The 22,791-nt window shown below is 39.4% G+C and overlaps 1 protein-coding gene across 1 annotated transcript in view; it reads left to right on the top strand.

Moving 5' to 3' along the window:
* LOC131591765 (low-density lipoprotein receptor-related protein 6) overlaps nucleotides 1–22,791 on the top strand; it is a 145,749-nt gene that overhangs the window by 98,470 nt on the left and 24,488 nt on the right. The window contains exons 8-12 of the mRNA XM_058862805.1: nucleotides 13,574–13,790; nucleotides 14,882–15,171; nucleotides 16,294–16,520; nucleotides 20,187–20,371; nucleotides 22,072–22,398. Of these exons, the coding sequence (XP_058718788.1) occupies nucleotides 13,574–13,790; nucleotides 14,882–15,171; nucleotides 16,294–16,520; nucleotides 20,187–20,371; nucleotides 22,072–22,398 (1,246 nt within the window). The remainder of the gene's footprint in view (nucleotides 1–13,573; nucleotides 13,791–14,881; nucleotides 15,172–16,293; nucleotides 16,521–20,186; nucleotides 20,372–22,071; nucleotides 22,399–22,791) is intronic.

A 22,791-nucleotide genomic window follows, 5' to 3' on the forward strand; every position in this document is an offset into this window, starting at 1 on the left:
ATAGTGATTCTATTCAGTGCTGGATCAGTTTGTGGCAGAAATTTTCATCTAGATCAGGCATGAGCTCACTGCTGCAATTCTGTCAAACTGGCTAGAACACATCACAGAATGTTTATGCCAACATTACAGTGTCTGTGGCAGGACAGAAGATATCTGATTCGGCAAGGTTTTTGGGACAATTTCCATTTCCTTGTTCTTAAATCAGTGTAAGCCAGCAAAATGAGTTTGTTCCAGGTTGTCATGTAACGTCTATGCAGGGCATCAGAAAAGATTTATCACTTTAAGATTTCAGAATTACTAGTTATTTTTTCTTATCAGTCTCCAAGTGTTAGAGTTATGATATTACTGCTGCTACACTTTATAAAAAGTTAACATTTGTTGACTCTTATCAACATGCAGTAAATCTTGAAACAGTATGGCTAAAACCTTTAAAGCAACAGAGAAGTTCTCCCACAGTTTATCTTTTGTGCTTTTGGATTTTAGTTTTGTTTGAGAATGTGATTTTGTATTTTTTGATTCCTGAAGGTGTTCATTTAGGCATATGTGACATAGATCTATAAAATCTTGTGTAAGGTGACCAACACTTCCCACAGAGACACTTTTTTTGACAGAAGATGTTGGTCCTTGTAACTAATGTGAGGTGGTGGGTGCAGAACAAATAAAAGCAGATGTCATGGAAATGGTTGTAGATGTTAAAAGCTTACATGTGTTACTAGGAAGACTGAGTAAGTTTGTGGAAGGGAATTCCACTGCAGTTTAATGGCAAATAGAATTGCCTCTGAACTACAAGTCCCTGAACTGTAAATTGCTGTAGAAGGAAGGAGTCTTCTTGAAAAGTTTCTGTAAGCATTTCCTTTGTTATGCAGTTCTGCGAGTGTAAGTGTTGATTACTCTCTGAGACAGGATACTGGGATGGGTAGACCTTTGGATAGAACCCATAGAGTCTCTTTTCTCCTGTGTTGAGGCCATTCTGTCATGTTCTTCCTTAGATACCATGTTGCTGCTTGCTAACTGCACTTCAGAGGGGCAAACAGGGGTTCAAAATCGGTGACCCTAGTAGTGATCACCACACATGTTTAGTGTGGCTTCTGCAATTAGTAAAGCATGGAAGGGCCCTATAGGATGAAGTGGGGGTGTCCATCCAGGAGAATGGTTCAATCTAAAGTGGATTTTTTCCATCTACACCTGTCATGATTAAGGAATGATGCTCCCCAATTTAGTGCTCCTGCCAAGAACTCTTCAAACCACACACCTCTCACTTCCCCCAAGAGGATGGAGAGGAGAATTGGAGGCCCAAAAGACAAAGATCATTGGTTGAAATAAGAATAATTTACTGAAAACAGTGATGGGAAGAAAACTATCAGTAACAGCACAATAATAACGAGAGAAAGAAATTATTCACTCAGAATATCCCTGACAATAGACAATACTGGATGGCTCCCTCTCCCTCTGCCATATTTCCTCAGTTGGGAGGACCTCCTTCTCCCTGGAAGAGAGTCCCTTCCCCCACTCCCAGCAATGACTTGAGGTGGTACAGAATAACTTCTAGGTCCTGGCCATGCCCCCTCCTGACTACTGCAAAAATTAATCCTGTTCTGGCCAGAACCAAGATACTTCCTACCCTTTATTTTAACCATGTACATTATGCCAGGTCCTACTCCTTCCAACAGTACACACACACACATAAATACTCACACACACACATACAAGTAGAGCTCTCATTCCTGTAGTCAATGGCCACTGATGGCTCAAGATGTCTGTTGAGTTAATTTAGTTCATGGCTGTGGGTTCTCTCTGTCCCAAGTGTCTTCCAGGGCAGGAGGACTGGTATGATGTTGGCTGGTTGCAAGTTACATCAGGAGCTCATGACTGGTGTATCTGGAGCAGTCCATTCTCATTGTCCATGGGAATTATGGCATGCAGTGGCAGTGTCATTCAGCAACAAGTATTCTACAGCTCAACATCACACACTGTTTTCACCCAAAAAACAAATCCCCCTGAGGCACCTATTGTGTTTCCCCATCCCTTTGCATCACCCACCAAGTGCACCCCAGTCCTTGAGCAAAAACAATCCCACTGATAGGTTTGCCTTTGCTTGAGGCAGAACTAATCCAAGCTGTCTTCCTGAACACTTTCCTCATAGGCACCACAAGGACTTGATCCCCTTCTGCAGCAGTTGGAGGTTGTGATTGGGCAGGGCCAGCTCAACTGGTAGAGCCTCTGGTGTTAAATAACCAGGTAGCCTTGGCTAAATGTAGATCCCTATCTTAATCTGTGATAGCTAAAATATTACTAGTGTTTCAAGTTTGCTCATACTGTCTACTCTCCAATGGCAACCAGGAATCTTGAGGAGATCTGCTGCACTTTTCATGCCCTCACCATCTATTTTTTATATCTGTGTAATAGAAGATGCTTTGGCCTTCAGTAAATGTTTTAAACTTATATTTGAAGAAAGGACACTGGCATAAGTGCAACAAAGAAAGGCATTTGTGAAGGATCCAAAGATGAAACTTAGAATTGGACATGAAGGCATCAGAATAAATGCCTGGTCCCTGCTTTGCTTCTTATGTTTGTATATAGTTGAAAAGGAGGGTAAAAGCAGGAGAAATACATTTGTGTACTTGCCTCTATTGCCTTTAAGAAGTTTCTCGTACATGATTTTACATACTTTGTGCTTTTATCATTTTTTTCGCCTCTGCATGTGGGATTCCTCAGAACTGTTATTTAATTGCAGTGCTGCCAAACTGAATGTCATTCTTACAAGCCATGTTTCTGGTTTGTTTGTGCTACATATGAGCTTTTATTATTTATTTTTTACCCACTGATTCATGCTATGCTGTTCTGGAGCCCCCAGACGATAATAAAGCATCAGCAGGGGTTAATGGAGACTGGTAGGGGGTACAGCAGGGAGCTTTTGTTCCCTTTTTATCTGGCAGCCTGCAGCAGGCAGAAGCAGGCTGTGGCTCAACAGCTTTGTCATTTATCTCGGTCAGGTTTCACTGCTGATAAACTTCTATTGAAATGGATGGCTGCTATTGTGCTTACCAGTGGGGAAGATTTCTCATTGACTTGCTACAGGTTTAAAGCATTTTTCCTGCTATGAGGTTAAAAATGTATGATCTGCTCTGTTGAATTGGTCTTGTGTTTTCCTGCTCTAGTGAATATTTGTGTTCTTGGCACATATGCTACCTGTTTTAAGGCATAGGTTGGATTTTTAAGTGGTCAGCAAAGCTAGTATCGATAAAGCAATTATGAATGGTTGCATGCGTGTGTGGCTGTGTGTGTTAAGGGGAAGTCATGATGATATGGCGGATTTCTCATAGTTTTTCAATCTCTGCTTCATTTTTCTTTATTCATCCTCTCCTAGTCTCCATTCTCAGAGCCAGAGATGACACCCACTAACACCTTCTAGTGGTGAGTGTAAAGAAAGGATCTGCCTCCTGCTCAGATCCAACCATTATCTAGTGATTTTTGAGTGCAGCTCTAACTTGAAATGTTTGTGCATTCCCAAATCTATTAGCTGTGCCTGGCATTACTGTGTCTAATCCTCATGATTAAGATGGAAAGTATTACATCCTGCTGTTTTTCAGCTTAAGTACATACAAGTGTTCAGAATTCAGCCTTGCTGGACAACAGAAAGCAGATAATGCTAAGACTTTTTAGAGCTCAGAAATCTTGAACAGAGAGGACATTTTTGTCTTTGACCTAGGAGTTAATAGTCTGGCATCTAGAGAATGCTCTAATTCACATTCTAATCTTGAAATTGCAGGGCTGTATTTTCCTCGGATGACAACTCCCTCAACTTTACTGCCGCCCTAATAAAGAAATTCTGTTTTCTATGTATACACCATTTATTTTCTGACTGAGAATTTTTGCTTCATACATTAGTCTTTGTACTGTGAAATGCTGTGATTTGCAAGCCTGATTACTGATCCTACCCCATCCAGCCTACTTGAAACACTGGTTTCAAAATTGAGAAGCAGAATCCATTGTATTCCTAGCTCTTGAACACAGCTTCTTTTGTCTACTTGCATTAAACTTTCGCAGGTATGAGAAGTAAGGTATTTGAAACAAATACCTGAAGTTACTTTGCTGTTTACTTTTGTTTTGGATAGTTGTGGCACTTGGGAATTTCATTCAACAAAAAACATGTGCTGTAGAAGGTAGGGACAGATCCCTCTACTCCATCACAGTTTCAGAAATTCAAGACTTACTTTGTCAGGGTATTTCCAGCTATTTCTTAGCATCTGCTAAGCTTGTATTAAGAAAAAGTATAGATTTTTGAAATTAGTAGTAAAGATTTTTTAAAAAAAAAGTATTAGTTAATACTTAGTATAATTTTTATTTGAATTAAATTTTGTGATGCTGACCAAGATAGTAAAACTATATTAAAAAACAAATGACAGCCACAGACAACATATCAGTAAGGTCTTTTGGCTGTCAAAGAGCTGGATACAAGGACTTGAATGGTCCCTTGTCATAAACTCCGATGCCGAGTCAGGACCTACTGGTATTGTAAGCTTGTTACTATTTAAAAAAAAAAAACACCTTAAAAAAAATCTTTTTTCTTTTCTTTGGCTTTTGAACATGGGGCTACAGAATTGTCACTTAGAGATACACCTTTTCACAGAATCATAGAGCTATAAAGGTTGGAAGGGATCCCTAGAGATCATCTAGTCAAACCTCAGGTGTTTTAATGAAAAAATAAAAAAGAAGAAACATTTAAAATATCCATGCTAGTTTCAAATCAAGAATATTAGAAGTTAACTTTTTATTACTTTTGATAAATTGAGACTACCTAAACAAAATTCAGATATGAAAAGTATGATGATTGAGACCTTACATTACAAGCCACTTATGCTGAAGAATTCTTCAAGAAGTCCTGAGGCATCTGCTGTCCATAGGCTGTTATGCTTCGTGCACAGGGAGAGGTTCCTAGCAAAGAGGCTACCAAGGCAAGATTTTGGGGGGATGGAGCCGGAACTCCTGCCCAAGAGTAACCTGACTCTCCAATCTGAGTAACAAACATGGTATTTTTCTAAAAATTAAGTGGAGAAGACTTTGGCATTCAGTTTTCAAATGGTTCTTGTGTCACAGATTTGCAATTCATCCTGAAATCTGTAGCAGGTTTTGTCTCATGAGATGTAGATATATTCAGCTCATTTAAGTTCCCTTATATTGCCTTTTTAAAAATGTTGTAAATCAGCACTTCCATACTGTAAATGTTTAGAATAGATTAGATGAGTCGAGTCCTACTCTAAAAGCACCCCTTTTTTTCTGTTGCCTCTAAGGAGAGCCTGGAATGGCTGTGTCAGAGGCAAGTACCCACACTTGAGACACATTTGGGCAGAATATTGTGAGGACTGCTCACATTGGGAATTCAGAGATGTTTCTTACAACCTTTGCTAAAAGATGAGCAGTCCTGGTTTGTTGCTGATGGCTCTGAAAGCCTCATGGTCCCCATGGCCCAGCATGCAGCCGATTGGAGTATAACTGTTGGATCTATATTCATATGTCTTACATGCTTCCCAGATCTTTCACACTGGAGTTAGGAAATTGTATTTTGGTTTATGCAGGTGTCTCACCTGGAAAGCAACAAGCCTCTACTAGCAGCCAGTATCGGTTACCTAAGGGAAAACACTGAAATCCCTCAAGCAGACACAGCCAGAACCATCAGCTCACCTGAGTCTGACATACTTAAACTATTTCATGACAAGCTGGGGAGCAATGTGAAGAGATACTGAGAGATACTGAGCTGCTGTCTGTGTTTCTGATTCAGCTGGGTACTGTTTGTCAGTCCACTATTATCCCTTACTCTTCAAAATTCTGGCTTTGTTTTTTTCCCCTTTTCACAAGCTGAGTTGCATTACTGTACAAAACCTTGTACTGATCTTTGGAGTTTCTTTGGAAGTATTCACCTGTCCTCCAGTTGTTCTCAATAATGATTTTGTTTTCTTCACACAGATGTCTTACTTTGCTGTGAAATTTTGTAGTCTTAACCTGAATATCTTTTCTGATACCATGGATGATCTTGTAGTGTGGCAAAGAATCTGTGGAAAAAGGTGGAAAACCAAGCTCTTGGACATGCAGGACCCTTGGAATTGAAGTGATTTAGTGAACAGGAGCAATTGAATCAATTTGAAAGCTTACTGCCACCAAAGGTGAAAAGTATCTCATAACTGACTGAGTCTCTCACTGCAGTATTCCCTGTATTCCCTGAACCACTTGACTCGATAAGACAGTAGAAAACTTTCCACATTTTTCCCCTCTATAAAAAAAAAAATCAATTATAGTCACTTATGAAGGAGTCTGGAAAACATCAGGTTAGGTGGAGAACAAATGAAAAGTAAGTTTCTGGGGCAAGGCTTTGAAAGAAAGAACCTTGGGAAAGAAGAGCACAGAGGCTTTTGCCCATATGCAAGAGCATCAGGAATTGTTATGCTGAACTTAATCTTGTAAAACTGTTCCCCTAAACCCACTGTGAGGTTTCAGGTTGGTCTTGGCTAGTCTGGTTTGCATTCTGCAAAGTGTTGTGTGTAGCTGTCCACAGGTCTTAGTTGCTAAATAGTAAGTTGCGGAATGCAGTCGTTAGTTTCCTTTGTTGCCCCCACAGCCTATGCCCAGCTAACAGAACACTCCCCTGACTGCTGCCATTCCACCCTATGGATTACATACCAAAGTTCATCTCCATAATAAAGCATTTTTAGTCATCTCTTTTACCACTGAATCTTTTCAGAGGAGCTTCTTGTTTTTTCCCCTGTGAAAATCTTTCTTCTCATTTATCATTTAGCTATTTTTTTTTGTCTTAGCCTGTTCTTTACAAATGCAGGGGTTTTTTTTGTGTTGCATGAGATTACCTAGGAGATGTCATGTGATTGTCACAATGGTTCTAAAGTCTTTTCCTTGCCTACTTGTCACTTTACCTGACTTGAGCCATTTCATTAAAAATTGAACCACTTATTTCCAAAATTAAATTCCATCGCAGAGAAAACATTTCTGCTTTTGGCATTGATCAGTGAGCTAAGAAAATTGTCCTGTTGTGAAAGGAGTGAGTTTACAGGAGTGTGTGTAGCCTGATGGAAAGGATATTTATGAAGTTAATCTCTATACTGCTTATACATCTTTATCTTCATGGCAGTCCTTTTAGGAATATTATCCATGCTTAGAAAAAATACATTTTGAATTCTTTGGAAAAATTGTTAGAGCTCTAAAGGAAACTAAGGGTGCTGAGGAACTCTTAAATCAGGAGTTGTTAATGGCCATTATAAAACAATTAACAGTAAGAAATAATGGATTTAGCTGGAAGCATTTGGTTTCTGAAGCAAATCCAAAGGATTCCAGGGATCCCTTCTGCTGATTCCTAAAGATTTTACTGCAATGAAGAGAGGACTTCCCATTTAATTCCTTAATATTTTAGAATTGAGGGGAAATGCTCTTAACAGTAAGTAAATGACACCAACAGAATAATTTCTTCAAACTGAAGTGAAAGCTTCAGTTGCTCACTTAAAGAGGATATAGTTGATCAAGATACTTTTTAGAGGGAAGACTAATAAAACTGGAAATTTAGACAAGATTTTTGTTTCTCTTTTAGAGCACCTGTTTTGTAGTAAATACATGTGTTAATTATGTGATATTACTGCAGCCATAATAGAAAAATCATTCCAGTCTGTTTTATGTTGCTTAGAGGAGTTGAAAATACATTGTTTTTAAACACAGTCCGGAAAAAATGCAAATATAATGATTGGAAGACATTCCAGCTATCTTTTGGAGTTATTTTTAAGAGAGATGCTGCCCAAGTTTCTTTTCTCTAGCCAAATAAATCTGATGAATGTAGTGTTGGTTTTTACTTTTCTTGTAAAGTAAGATTCATGTACATTTAAGTAGACAATGAACAGTCATATCCCTGATTAGCATTGCCATGAGCTGAGTTGTTATTTGTTGCATCAAACAGCATGTGTAGGTATTTACCTCTGGATAATCAGGGCTGAAGTAACTAAGCCTTGAGTGTGAGTATTCCTAAATTATTTCAGGTATAATGCAAGCCTTGGTCAATGTGGTATGTTGGAATGTCTGGGATATTTGTATTGAATTCAGTATTTCAGGGTGTTCTACAGTAATGCTTCCTTGCAATCATCTTAAGTAGATCAGCGTTAATGATCAAACTCATGAGAAATTCCCCATTTTACCTCATTGCTTTAAGTTGTATCTATTCCTTTGGTGTATTAGCATGACCATGTTGAAATTGTGAAGATGGTAATGCTTTCTGGTGATTTTCTGCTGGTTTTAAACTATTGGGAGAAACCCAAGTTATCACTGAAATGAGTTAAGAATTTAAAATCTGCTCAGGAAGAGTTTACCTTTTTTTTTTCATGACATTTTCATCATAGAAATGGGGTTTTGTGCATACTGTAAGGTAAGCCATATATATATATCCAGAGTATATTTCAACATGTTCCAAGGAAACAATAAGCTAGTGTGTTCTGCACTTGTGGGACACGTGACATGCAAAGCATTGCCACAGGGTCAGAAGGCTTTCTAATTCCTTATCCTTCCAGAAGAAAGATGAATGCTATGAATGCTACAATTGCATCCTTCCTGTGATTCAGTGGGGGAAGATGCTTTCCAGCTGTGGTGCCTGACAAAAATTTTGTAGAGCTGGGGCAGTGATGGCAGTAGTACTTGAGCAGAGCAATTGAGGTCCTGCATATTAAGTAAGGTCTTCTGGCCTCTCTGGGGATCAGTAAGCTGGTGCTGGTAAAGATACTGAAGTTCAGGAATCAGTAATGGCTAAGGTATCTGTCATTTGTCCAAAAACAAGCTGTTGGTTTTAAAAATCAGGGCTTAAATGCAAATGTATGAAATTAGAAGAGCTTATGGATTTTACTGGAAGAGTTATTTGTTTTAGGAGGGGGTTGGATTTTTGTTTTACTAATGCGTGTCTGTGAAAGAAATAATGTTCTAGCAACATCTTGTAGTGTAGCTGGGAACTTGAAGTCCATCACAGAGGCCTATTCCATGCTCATAAGTAATATATATTTTGAAGGTAGTACTGCCAGTTGTTGTTTATAAATTTTCATTGATTGTTGACTTCCTCTGCTCCTGGCAGTCAGAGAAAGAGCTTAGCATGTAAGATATTTAACCTGCTCCTTGATCATTTACAACTATATCCAAAAGAGGACCTGGGAAGCTGCAGGCCCATTAGTCTTATTCCAGTCCCTGGAAAGAGTTCTCCTGGAGACCTGCAAGCCAAAGGAAGCAGGTGATTGGGACAAGCCAATGCAGGTATACTGAGGGCAAATTATGCCAGTGTGCTGCTGTATAGTGAAGGCAAACAGGATCCTGGGCTGCATCCATGGGGACATAGACCATCCCATTCAGGGCTTGTCAGGCCATACCCAGCTGTGTCTAGCTCTGGTCCCCAGAATTCAACAGAGATGCAGGTAGAGTGGAGATCACCTAAAGGAATGATGAGAACCCACCCTGTGAGAAAAGACAGAAGGGGTTTGGACTTTTCTCATGGAGAAGAGAAGGCTTACATTTTTTCAGTACTCAGAGAGGAGGGAGGCTTTCCCGGCACTTGGATGGTGCCACATGGAGAGGACAGGGGCAACTGGTACAAAGTGCATTGAGAGAGGTTTCATTTTAATATAAGAAAGAAATACTTTACTGAGGCATGTAGTGGGGTCCCTCCCCTTACTAGAAGTTTTCAAGATGTAACTGGACAGGATGCTGTATAATCTCATCTAGGCTTCTTTCCACACAAAAAAAGAAAAACGGACCAGATGATCTTTCAGGGATTTTTCCAACCTGGGCTGGTCTATGATTTTGTGGTACTATACTGAAAATTCAACTGTGCTTATGAGTTAAGATGAAAGGTAATGGTCTGCACTCTGTCACCTTCATCTCAGTCTTGACACCTTGTAGGACTGGGCTCTTAGTTTGGTATTGATCTCAGTAAAGCCTGATAGGAACAGACGCTTTCTGTGAGGAGCATCTCCTCAGTGCTATGCACATAAACCAGTGCACATCTGCTCAGTCTCTGCTGCCCCTGACCTTGGTGCACTGGACCTGAGGGGACTGCTAGTCTGCACAGTTCTGCTAGCACAAGCTCTAAACAGACCTGAACATGATTTTCATAAATGAGTTAAATTTAATGATGAAACTAGACTTAAAGCAGTCAAGTGACAAGTTTAAACTACCATACATTCAAATCCCAGATTATCAGAAAGGTAAATTCACTGCATTAGCCTATTTATCACAGTGATTACTGGTACTTAGAAGTGAATTGAATGCAAGGTATCTAATAACAAGAAAGACCCTTACAATATGTCACTGTGTGTTCCAGTCTGTAACTTTAAATTAGAAGGAATGCTTCAAAGTTGTTATATTATTGTTCCTTCTGATCACTAAGTACAGCATTTTAAAATGTGACTATATTTTCAGCAGTAATTCACTTACTTTGAATAAGCTTTATGTTCATGAGGCTGTAGGTTTGCATTCATTATTGTTTCAGGATAAATAAAGCCCTTATTCTCCAGGCAGGATATCTGGTATTTTTTTCTGAGGCCATTTAATTTTCGCACTTTCAAATTATTATTTTTTTTTCATGGAACTACTCACTCTTTCAGTAAAGGTGGTGCTTGTGGTTAAACCACATCTGTTTCCTGTTGTAGCCTATACTTTAAGTGTGATTTCCAGTATTCAGAATGGCCTCAGAATGTGAAACTCACACCACATTGTGGTTAAAAGCAGCATAAACCTCTAGAGACATTGCCTCGTAGCAGCTGAAGGTGGGTTTCTTGTGTGTGGGATTCTGTGGGGGATGGCTTTGCTGTGAGGAGCTGATCCATGTGGAGCTGGGGAAGTGGAAAGAATCTAGAAAGGAATATGCCCTGGGACTTGGTTGTTGTCTGAGTATGTGAAATGATGATGCTGAAAGCCCTTGAAACTGGTTGATAAGTGACTGTTCCTTTTTGCTTTATTTTTCTTGTACATATCACCCCTACATCCCTTGCTGCTTCCCTTCTGTCTTACACCAGACTGATTCTGTAGCCAATGGAAGTAATTCTATTGATGCCATCTAACAAGCAGCCAAAGTCAGTGCAGACAAGACAGTGCCATGGAAATATGTATATATATATATATATATATATATATATATATATATGTGTGTGTGTGTGTTTGGTAGCTGGCTGGTACTGTGTGTGTGTGTATGTGTATATATATATATGTATATGATAGTAGTGGGCAGATGTTTATATTAGGCAACATAGTACAGATATACTCAGGTAAACTTGCAGTGGGAACAGAGTGGTAGGTATATGTAAGTACTTTCAGAAAGGTGCATGTTTTGTCTAGGAGATGTAAAGCTGCCTTTCAAAATAGCCTTTATGTGTCAAACCAAAGTTAATGAAAAACAGATACTTAATGCTTAAGTCCTCCCTTCTTTTTTCCTGACTCTTTTCAATATAGGGGGAAGCTTATTTGAACAGCTTTTAAAGTTTGCCAAAGAATGTTCATCTCACACCACACATCTTCCAACTAATTTTATTTGCCAGTAGTTAAGCACTCCCTTAAATAGAGAATTTTCTTTCTTTTATAAATACAAGGCAAAAAATGTAATTTCTAAAAATGCTACTTTGTGATGGTGATGTTTTATTGCTTATTATTGTGTGGTTTTAGTTGGTTCACTTTTCAACATGCTTCCATTCTGTGTACCTTCTTGGTCTGCTCAGAGCACTAATTGCCATGTATTAATTAGTTCCAAACAAATGGTTTATCTCTGTAGTTTAAAGGGGAGGGGGAAACAAGTCACCACAGACAAGTCATCTATTTTTGAGATACATGTACATTAGTGAATTTGTAGAAGCATCCTGTATACTTTGCTGGACTGAAGGGTTTTGGTAAGCTAATTCCATAAAGTAATTATGACTTTTCTTCAAAAGTAAATACAGAGCTTATTCGTACAATCCAGCAAATATGCAGAGCCCCTTTGATTTTTCTGTAGGAAATGTGCACATAAAGATTTGGTTCCCATTTTAATATACTGAGAGTAAGTGCCAAATGCTGGGAAGTTTGACTAGGTATAGTTTTAAGGAGAAACTGAATTATTGTGAAGGTTATAGCATTTCTTCCACTTTTAAAAGGGAAGTTATAAATATTTTATTAATGTGTACATTATACTCTGTCCTGGGAAAGGTGTGTGTTTCAGTTCCGTTTCTCTATTCCTTTCCTCTCTTCTCATATGTGCCTGGGTAGGAGTTGCTCCAAACTAGCCTTTACATTTCTTGTGATCTGGGAAGATATTCTGGCCACCATCTATCATCAGTCTAGTCTGAGGTACTAAACCAGTTGATCCTGAAGGTTGTCATTGCATAAGTCTTTGGGTTTGAGCCATGGGAAGGATGGGAAGCCATATAGATTTGTTTATGGCTATCTTAATTCTGTGAGAGAGATTTGAACACAGTGGTTTAATAAATCACTCCTTTTCCAGTCATTTACTTTAGAACATGCTTGGGTGGTGGGAAGGATGCTTTAATGTTTCAGGGATTAGTATGCTACCTTGGATTTTGTGAATCACATTGTTTCAGAAAGTTTTTATATTAAGGTTGGTTGGAGATTTTTTTCTGTTTTGGAAGGGTGGTACACATACTGTAGACTTAAGCTATGACCTTGAAACAAGTAGAAATATTTCAGAAGGATTTTTTTTCTGAAAAATTGCAGCACTGAACCATTTTTAAGCTTCTCTTAAAACATGGGACTCTTCACTCCTGTCAGTATAGTGTATTTTATAATAATACTTGGCATTCATAAGGCACTCTATCACTTGAACATGTTTATTATGTTTAATGAATCCTTTCAGTGCCTCGCTGAGGAAGTTAGGTATTACTCCTTCTTAGCAGTAGAGAAAAATGACACAGTAAATTCAAGTGTCTTGATCAAAGGTATGCAATTATTTACAGACTACTGCTGTTCCTTGTAGTAAAAAAATTACTGTACTTAATTTAGAAGAGTGTAAAACTGGTTCTTTATTCAGACTGGGGAATATAAATATACTCTAGATCTTTTTCATTGTTTGCCTCCCAGTATTTGTGCGGGGTCTCCTCTTAATGCTCTCTGTAATGTGGGCAAAGCTCTCTTGGGAGGGACTGTGAACCAGAAGATGCTGAGCCAGAACTCCTTGGCCATTATAAATTTGTCTTAATTTGTGTAAAAAACAGTGACTCCTCTTTAAAATTAAACCTAAACTCATGTCAGAAATGAGAGTTGTAACAGGAGTAACTATTATTACGTAATAATAGTTCCTAAAGCAAAGGTACCGAGTGTTGTGTCATAATTTCACATTACGATCTGATTATGACACTAACCTTCTAAATAAGGCTTTTAGAGTAAGTGGCTGTTAATAAACAGACTCCTATTTTTTTATTAGGGCGCTGTGTAACATTGATAGCATTATAATGGATAGGAGATTATTTTTTAATTTGAAGTCTAAGCATGGAGCAGCTAGTTTGTTAATCTGCCAAAGAGTGGCAGGTTTATTCTATATACCTAAAAAGTTTGTGTATATTCATAGGTCATGAATGCTGATGGAACTGGTAGGAGAGTCCTGGTGGAGGACAAGCTGCCTCATATATTTGGATTCACTCTTTTGGGAGACTACATTTACTGGACAGACTGGCAAAGGCGCAGCATTGAACGCGTGCACAAGTGCACAGCAGAAAGAGAGATCATCATTGACCAGCTGCCTGATCTGATGGGCCTGAAAGCCACCAACGTCCACCAGATCATTGGTGAGTGGTCTGCTAATCAGGCAAGGGAGAATGAGATAGAACATGTCAGTAGGGCTGTACTGCAGAGTAGAAAGGGGTTAGAATCTAGTCCTATAGCATGATAACTGCAGGCTGCAGCTTGATGGGGTGGGTTAGGTCTTCTGTGAGGAGCTTCAGTTCTGTAGCTTGGAAGAATATCAAGCTGAACACATGCTCCTAGTATGCGAAAGCTAAGAATGAGCCAGATTTAGGCTGTTCAGTAGCTTTTACATTAATACTAGAAAATTATCTTCAAAAATATCTAGAAGTACTTCCTGGCCTGTGGTGTTTTTGGTGTAAAAAAGCAGCATCTAGCTTTAAATTGCCTATCCGAGGCTATCCAAGCACTGGTAACAGTGTAATTGTAGTATCACAGAACTCATCACTGTACCTGAGTATCCTGCTATGTGGATAAGGCTTGCAGCTTCTTGCTGTCATGTCTGGATTGTCCTGCAGGAAATGAGTCAAATGTAGTTGAGATGTATCTTTGTGTGGCTGATGCCCCAAGGTAGGTGTGTTTTGAATGCAGCCCTCTTTCCAACTGTTTGGTCAATTGAACTCCTTACTGCCAAGCCTCTCTTAGTTAATTTCCAGCATGTACAGGTACATAAGTGAGTATTTCAAAGAGCTTGCATCCTTCATTTAGCTTGCATCCTGGATAGAAGAGACCATTGAATGGATGTGAAAATAGCTCTGCAAGTTTTTTATCTGCAGGAACACAAGGGGGTATGTAGCTGGACCAGTATACTGTAAAAGGCAGCAGAACATACACTTACCATAAATTCAGTGCTTGTGCTGTGAATTGGGATCATCAGTAGCTGTTGAAGCCCAGATCCCTTTCCCTAATGCTGAGCTTGTTTCTTGGCATGAGGAAAACAATCCAGCCAAGGAGGGTAAGGTCTGTCTAAAGAATTACAGAGAATGAATGAAAAATAAATTGATCAGAGAATACAAGGAGAAAAAGCTTGTTTGCTTGGAGGACTCATAATGTGGCTGATGCATGTGAGGACTAGCTTCACCTTTTACCTGCAGTCAGTTGGCAACGCCTGCTTTTCCTCTCACTGCCTGCTTAGGTACAAACCCCTGTGCAGAAGACAACGGCGGCTGCAGCCACCTGTGTCTGTACCGACCACAAGGCCTTCGCTGCGCCTGTCCCATCGGCCTGGAGCTCATCAGTGACATGAAGACCTGCATCGTCCCAGAAGCTTTCCTGCTCTTTTCCAGGAGAGCAGACATTAGACGCATCTCTCTAGAAACCAACAATAACAACGTTGCTATTCCACTCACTGGAGTCAAGGAAGCTTCTGCTCTGGATTTTGATGTGACAGACAATCGCATTTACTGGACTGACATTTCACTGAAGGTATAGATTTAGTCCATGTTGGCTATTAAGCTGCTACAAGCTTCTTGAGATATTTAAGAGTAGGTTGATTAACGGGGTTTACAAAATTCAAGGGATATGTAAAAGAGTTTAGTTTTTAATTACATTTTCTTCAACTGACTTGAGACCTGTGCCAACAATAATTTACAGACTTTTGCAACTGAAGAATCATAGTAGCTAAAAACACAGAATTGAAATGAGTCTGCAAGAGGTGACTTGGCTGAACTCCCTAAGCATGGTCTTCTTTTGGGCTGTGTAAGTGACACAAGTGAAGACAAATAAAAACTTCCCTGCTGTGTGCTGTCACAAATTGGCATAATTAGCAGGTTGTGTTCAAACTAGGAAGTAAACCAAAATCAGGGATTTGTTAACTTCTGGTTGGTGAGTATGAGGAGTGTGTGCGGATAGGAATACTGAGGACATAGAAAGGTAGCCCATGTTTGCCAAAAGAATTCTGTACTATTCTAGCATTAGTCTTTTACTTTCAGGCTTATCAGGGAATGCCTAAATTCTAATATATTATTAAAATGGAATTCTGGCTGTATCTGCTATCACAGGCTGATCCTGATGGCAGAGTTAAAAAAAGTATTTGAATAAAAGTGCTGAAAGAGATCATGCTTAGTGAAATTAAATTTATCCATCAGTACTGAACCTACTGAACTCATCAGTCGTTTGGTTGTTTTCTATTTGCTGTTCTGCCCTGCACTTTTTCATTAGGCTGCTTTAAATAGTGTTCCATGCTGTAACATTGATGCTTTTGTATAGTCCTGGGAGAGCCAAAATATTTCCCCCTCGAAGTTGGCACTGAGTTATTACGGTCACTTTGTCATGTAGATGCTTAATTCAACCAGACCAGTTATCCCATTTATTTCCCCAGTGAAATGCTATTGTAATTGACACAGAATACATTCACAGAGTGCAGTAAATCATTACTTCTGAATAACAGCATTGTTTGCTTTGCAAATAAGTAGCATATTGTAAGATCCTCTTTCCTATGAGATGTCAAAAATCTGAAAGTGTTTAAAATTCAACAAAGAAAACAAGCAGCCCAGTGACAGACTGGTAAGATTTCTAATTTGCCTGTGTATCTTTGTATCCCTGCAGACCATCAGCAGAGCATTTATGAATGGCAGCGCGCTGGAACATGTCGTGGAGTTCGGCTTGGATTATCCCGAGGGCATGGCTGTGGACTGGCTGGGGAAGAATTTGTACTGGGCTGACACTGGCACAAACCGGATTGAGGTGTCCAAGCTGGACGGGCAGCACCGCCAGGTGCTTGTGTGGAAAGATCTCGACAGTCCCCGGGCACTGGCGCTGGACCCTGCTGAAGGGTAACTTGCTGATTTAATTCTGTGTTTATGAACAGTGAAAAACAACACTGTAATTCTTCCTCTAGGGCATGGTAGTTAAGCACTGCCTGTAAACCCTGAGGGAACTGAGCTGGGGAATAGAACCTGATAATTTAGAGAAATACATTCTTAATGTCCTGAATAATCCTTAAAAATACTAAACACCCCCCCCCCCCCCCCCCAGCCCGAAAAAAACAAACCAAAAAAAACCCCAAAAAAACCAAACCAAAACCAAAAACCAAAAATAACCCAAAAAAAACCCCAGAGCAGCTCATTAGAGAAGGGATTTATATTTAGTTTTTTAATTAACCACAGAATCAAAGTAGTTTTAGGTTTATGGAATTCATTAATTAGAAAAGGACTGTAGCATTGAAAGGAATATATTTATCATTTTAAAAATTAGGATTCTTTTTATCACAAGTTAGGGTCCAATAAAAGTATTAAATGATTTAATTTGAAGGTGGGAGAGTGAAGTTTATGTCTGAGCATAAGGAAAGTGTTTGTTCAGATAAGGAAACCTTTTAGTTTGTATGGACAACGGAAGAGGAAGGAGTGGAAACAATTATATTCACCTATGCCCCAAATGAAGGATTTTCTGAGAAGAAACTTCTCAGTTGGATTAAGTGTAATAGCAAAAGTAGGGCAATAAACAGGGAAAGGAGGGAAGGAATGGGACAAGTCAAGCTAACTGTTCAGCTTCTGAAATAGCTGTTTGTCGTGGTTTTGAACCAGTAATTAACAAACAAGGGGGAAAAAAGAATTTTTTTTTTTTTTTTGCTGTGAGATATGGATTAAAATAAGAGCAAACCAGGCATAAAACTTAAAAGGAATAAAGAGAAGTTTATTGACAAACTACAAGAATAAGAACACCAGAATAAACTTTTAGAAAAAACCTTTTCATTTCTTACTGCTCACTATTCTTTTGTTCACATGACAACAGAGACAAAAACTTTATAATTTTGACGGTTTAAACAGTTCTAATTCTTTTTATAGTCTTTTCCTCAGTTTCTGTAGAGAAACAGAAGTTCCTTTCTGTTAATTTATGGGGTTTTTCACAAGAAAACTATCTTGTTATAGTTTCTTGTTCTTCTGATATCAGCTGCTCAGAGCTGTTATTATCAGAGCCTACCCCTCCTATTCCACATCACTCTGAAATGTTATAGGTCATTAGTTTGGGGATAGTATTTTTAAGGATAAGTTAGTCAAAGGCAAAAAGGTATTCTTCATCTGCTCCTGTGAGCTTCACTAGAAAACAGTTTTCTCATTGCCTCTCAAGGCTTCAAATCTCCCAGCACTTCACTATACCACAATTACTCCACTTTTTACTCAAATTTACACTTTGAACACCTTATTCCTCCCCATACTCTATTATGAATTAAAGGAGTTCTTTTCAGGACTTCACTGTCTATCTCCATAGTTTTAACAGAAAGATATTTCAGCTTAATTAAAGCATCTTCTTAATTCTCTACCTTTCTTGAAGTCTCCTTTCTTGCCACTAGTAGTTTATAAAGTCTCTTTTCATGTGGATCACTCTCTTTTTCTTTTTCTGGACGAAAAGATTAATCCGCAAGTCTCATCTGGATAAGAAAGAGTTAAAATCTTGCCCAAGCTTTTGTAGATGGTTCGGTGATCTCTGCTGAACAGGAGCTGGAGCTGTCTGCGATGGAAAGTTCCTCATAGTTGCTCTGGAAAGCATAGTTACTGTTTCTGCTTGCAGCAGGCTTAAAGCTTTTCTTCTTCTTTACTCGGCAGTTTTCTGGTAAATTCTATCACAGCAAAACCTGCAGCTAAGCCAGGAACCGGCCTGGCCCGGCTTAGCCCGGGGCAAGCCCCCGCCGGCCCCCATCTCCCGGCCGGGAGAACGGCAGGCCCAGCTCGGCCCCCCACCCAGGCCGCATGGCCTGGGCAGGGAATGAGAGGCTTGGAGCTCCGCCACCCTTCACAGCCAGGAAACAAAGAAGCACCACAGACTTCTGGGTGTACACTTTAAGGTGGGGTTCACAAGTTGATTCTACTTTTCAATGGCTAAAACTGCTGTCAATTCTCAGCAATGACCGATAATTGGTCAAGAGAAAAGACTCCCAATAGCCCCCAGCAACTTTAACTTCCTTAAAGGTAAACTAACCTCATGACACTGTTTTACCATGAAATGCTCACTTGACAATAACTAATTGCTGCAAAAACTTTTTGAGGTTATACCATTATTGCATTACTTTTCAAATGAGGGAACTTCATTTGCAAGGGTTATGACATTAACACAGTTCCCAGTCACACTTTGAGAGCTACAGTAATGCAGAGAATTTGAAACACATTCCTTCTGCTTTATTTCAACAAGGTGGTGGCAATGGTCACCTCCAGTGGGATCCTGCATTGGATTCAGCCTTGATGTGCCAGTGGTTGCCTGGATAGGGATTCAACATCAGATTCTTAGATCCAGTTACTCATTTGTAACAAAAGGCTGCTAAGGATGATTCTAGTTTTACACTGCAAGTAGGTTTTTCCCAAGGATTATCATCATTCAGTGCTTTGTCTCTTCAAAAAATTACCTGAGTCAGAATGCCTATTTTTCCTTACAGAAATAGTATAGCTGTATACTTATATATGTATGTATACTTATATAGGTATACATACAATATAGTTGTACTTTAAATGGAAGTTTTCAAGGCATTGCTGCCATGGGGGCAATTCTAACACTTGGCTCCATGCTGTGTCCAGCTTGCAAAATTTATACACAAAGTGCTTGCAAAAATTTTAAGACAAATTTGCAAGTGTTCCTGGTGTCTACTCCCCCTTGATCATCAGTTTCTGAAGCTACATTTCCTATTGTGCAGTTGGGTTGAAAGACTTCCCAGGGATTTGTTACTAGAGTTATTAAAATCCAAAGGTGTAAATATTGGATAGCTGCCTCTCACTTTTTTTAAGAATAGTATCAGCTTAATATTTTGGAAAAAGTGACTAACTAGCCATCAAATATATAATATGAAAATATGCATCCTATTCTAGTGTGCAGTGCCTAAAGAAAATGTAAACATGTGCAAGTCTGTCCTTCTTCCAAATGAGGCATAAGCTGGCATGTGAGTACGTAATAATTGTATTTTTACTCCAGTGGAAATGCCATATGGTTTTGTGCGTCTTGCCTGAGATGTAAGACACTTGTTACATGGCTGGTTGACTTAGTTGTGTGGACATGAGCAGTGGCAACTATTAACAAAAGTACCCTGCAGATCTACTTTTTTGTGTTCCTTCATTTGAGAGACAACTGCCTAGAAACAGAAGGTAAGTGCTCTGGAAGAACACCCTGCTAAATAACCAGGTATAAATGAAGGTGCCCGACTGCCAGCCTCTGCCTCTTAAATGACATGCATGGATTAGTTACTACCAAAGTGTTGCCACACAGAACTTGCTAGTGAAAATCTAGGTCCAAGTGGAAAAAAATAATGTTGGAAGCATTTTGAGGAAACTTGACTCAGTTTCTTGCCTGTACCTTGGAAAAAAAAAACCCCTCATTTAGCACTATGGGTCTTAATAAATGCTTGAATTTACAACTTTTTTTTTCTCTTATTCTTTCTGAGGATTTTTGTTGTTTTTCCTCTTGAGTTCTCTTGGAATGAATGCAATTCTTTTTCTTTCTTCTGTTCTTTTAATCAGGTTCATGTACTGGACTGAGTGGGGTGGCAAGCCAAAGATTGACAGAGCTGCTATGGATGGCAGTGAGAGGACCACGTTGGTCCCAAATGTGGGACGTGCTAATGGCCTGACCATTGACTACGCCAAGAGGCGCCTGTACTGGACTGACCTGGACACCAACCTCATAGAGTCCTCCAACATGTTAGGTGAGTCCTAGAGCCCTGGGCAGCATCCTGAAGGCAATGCTGCTTTTTGCAGCTCCCTCGTGACAAATTGTGGCTTAAATAATGCAAAAATACACATGATAAGACAAAAATAAAATTTACCAACCTCACACGCCTTTAATGTTTGTTTCTCTAATTCATGTTTATGTAACACTGTGGTTAGCAAGGCCTCAATTTTCTTGTAGGTGATTGGGTTGCTCAGAATGTTGAAATTACACAAGGTGTACATGTTTCTAGTTATATGTAGGACAAAGATATCAACTTGCAGTGTTTTTAAGGATCTTGTTTTACTACTCTCAAGAGCACGAGAAAATACGTAACAAAGGTAAAGAAAGCCAACAAGAAGATAACAACAGCTTATTCAACATGTAATTTAATACAATTTGGTTTTATATCTTTGTTAGTATCCTCAGGCATTTCCCTCCCCATGTATTCTGCATGTTAAGGACCTTTTCCTGGCTAGTGCATATCAGCAGGAGAGTTGTTTTGTGCTGGGGTCTGTGATGATTTTATAAACTGGTAATTGCAGCTAAATGGAGGTGGAATATTTTATTTTTTCACTGTCCCAGAGTACTGTGTGGAGGACCTAGGCCCTCTCAGATTTGCACAGCACCTTGTTTCAACTTCTCAGCACCCACAGGAAGGAACTGCCTTGTTGTACGCTAAATTATTCAGAATAGCATTAACAGCAACTGATATTTAAGCATTAATAGTTAGCTTGTATTTAACGCTAAAGGAGTTAGTCTGCTTTAAACAGTATGCTTGCAGTAGTGGAACAAAGCTAGAAAAAGATCAAAATAAGAAAATGTAATATGGGAATTATGTGTGATAGAAAAGCTTTTCTTCAGCTTCTCATGTATTTTGGTGTGCTGTGGAGGCCTGCTCCGTATTTCCCTGTAAAATGTGGGACTGGACATGACATTAGAGCTTCTTTTTCCCTGTGCCTGTGGCTGGTGACAGCAGTGTGGGGCTCTGCATCCTGTGTGCAAAGAGGGAATTACTTCTTGCTTCATAATCTCCTGTTCATTTTGTGTGACTACACATCAGGAGGTGCCATGATAATGAAGTGGTTGATAAAACACGGTTGAAATAATTTCCCCCTGCCGTGTCCTGCTCCTTAAGATCTCTTAACATTTCCATAGTATACACAATTAGCTGTTTCCTGTCGTGACTTTCTGGCTGTTCCTTCCTGTTGTGACATTCCAGAGACAGGTTAGTTTAGCCATGTATATTTAATTTTTCTCATAATACAATGTAGTATTTACTTAAGCTCATGACAATTTAATTTTATAAGCAGTGGAAAAAGTGTGGTGCAAGAGATGCTCAACTGGAAATACAGTGCCAGGATCCTGCATTAAATTGAGAGGCATCCTGTCAGTTTTGGGAAGGGGGGAAAGGACGGAATCTTTCTGAGAACCCTGATAATTTTCTAAATGGAAACTCTTTCTTCAGTAAACTACCTTTTTTTCTGTGAATGGCAAGCAGGATTAGCACATTTCTGTAATAGGCTCTGAGATTCCTTTTGACTACTGTACATTACTTTGTAATTTACTCTTGTAATGATGAAATAGTAACTTCAAAGTTAATTGCATGGTAACTTTTCTGGACAGGAGACGTGTTCAACAGTATACTACTTGTGCCCATATAACTCTGCTTTTTCTCTCCCTTCTTTCTGGACACAGGCCTTGACCGTGAGATCATAGCTGATGATTTGCCTCACCCCTTTGGCCTGACCCAGTACCAGGATTACATTTACTGGACAGACTGGAGCCGGCGCAGCATCGAACGAGCCAACAAGACCAGTGGCCAGAACCGAACCATCATCCAGGGGCACTTAGATTACGTTATGGACATCCTGGTCTTCCACTCCTCCAGGCAGGCAGGCTGGAACGAGTGTGCCTCCAGCAATGGTCACTGCTCTCACCTGTGCCTGGCAGTCCCCGTGGGAGGGTTTGTCTGTGGCTGCCCAGCTCACTATTCCCTGAACTCTGACAACAGGACCTGCAGTGGTAAGCCATAAGGAATGAAAAGGAAATGCAGGAGTGTATGTGTTTAGCCAGCATTGTACTTGGAGGAAAGTAGAGTTTTCCAGTTTTCCAGTAGTAGTATCTTTCTGAGTTTTAAGACAACATAGGATGTTGAAAGCAAAAAAACAGAAAAGAAAATAGTCTTGCAACATACCAGTATCTTAATTAAATAAGAATGGCTGTTAGGGAACTTTTCCAGTGGCTCAGCTACATCTGTGTAAATGTGAAAGCTAAAAATGGTTTGGTTCTATGTCTCTGTCAGACCCTCTTCAAGTGCTTATTTGCTTGTTTATTTATCTGCTTATATATTTCTAGTCTTGCCTGGCATAAAGGATATGTGATACTTTAGTCTGGATTCTAGATTTCGCGTAGCTT

Source organism: Poecile atricapillus, chromosome W, assembly GCF_030490865.1.
Source record: "Poecile atricapillus isolate bPoeAtr1 chromosome W, bPoeAtr1.hap1, whole genome shotgun sequence".
In the NCBI taxonomy this organism is placed as follows: domain Eukaryota; kingdom Metazoa; phylum Chordata; class Aves; order Passeriformes; family Paridae; genus Poecile; species Poecile atricapillus.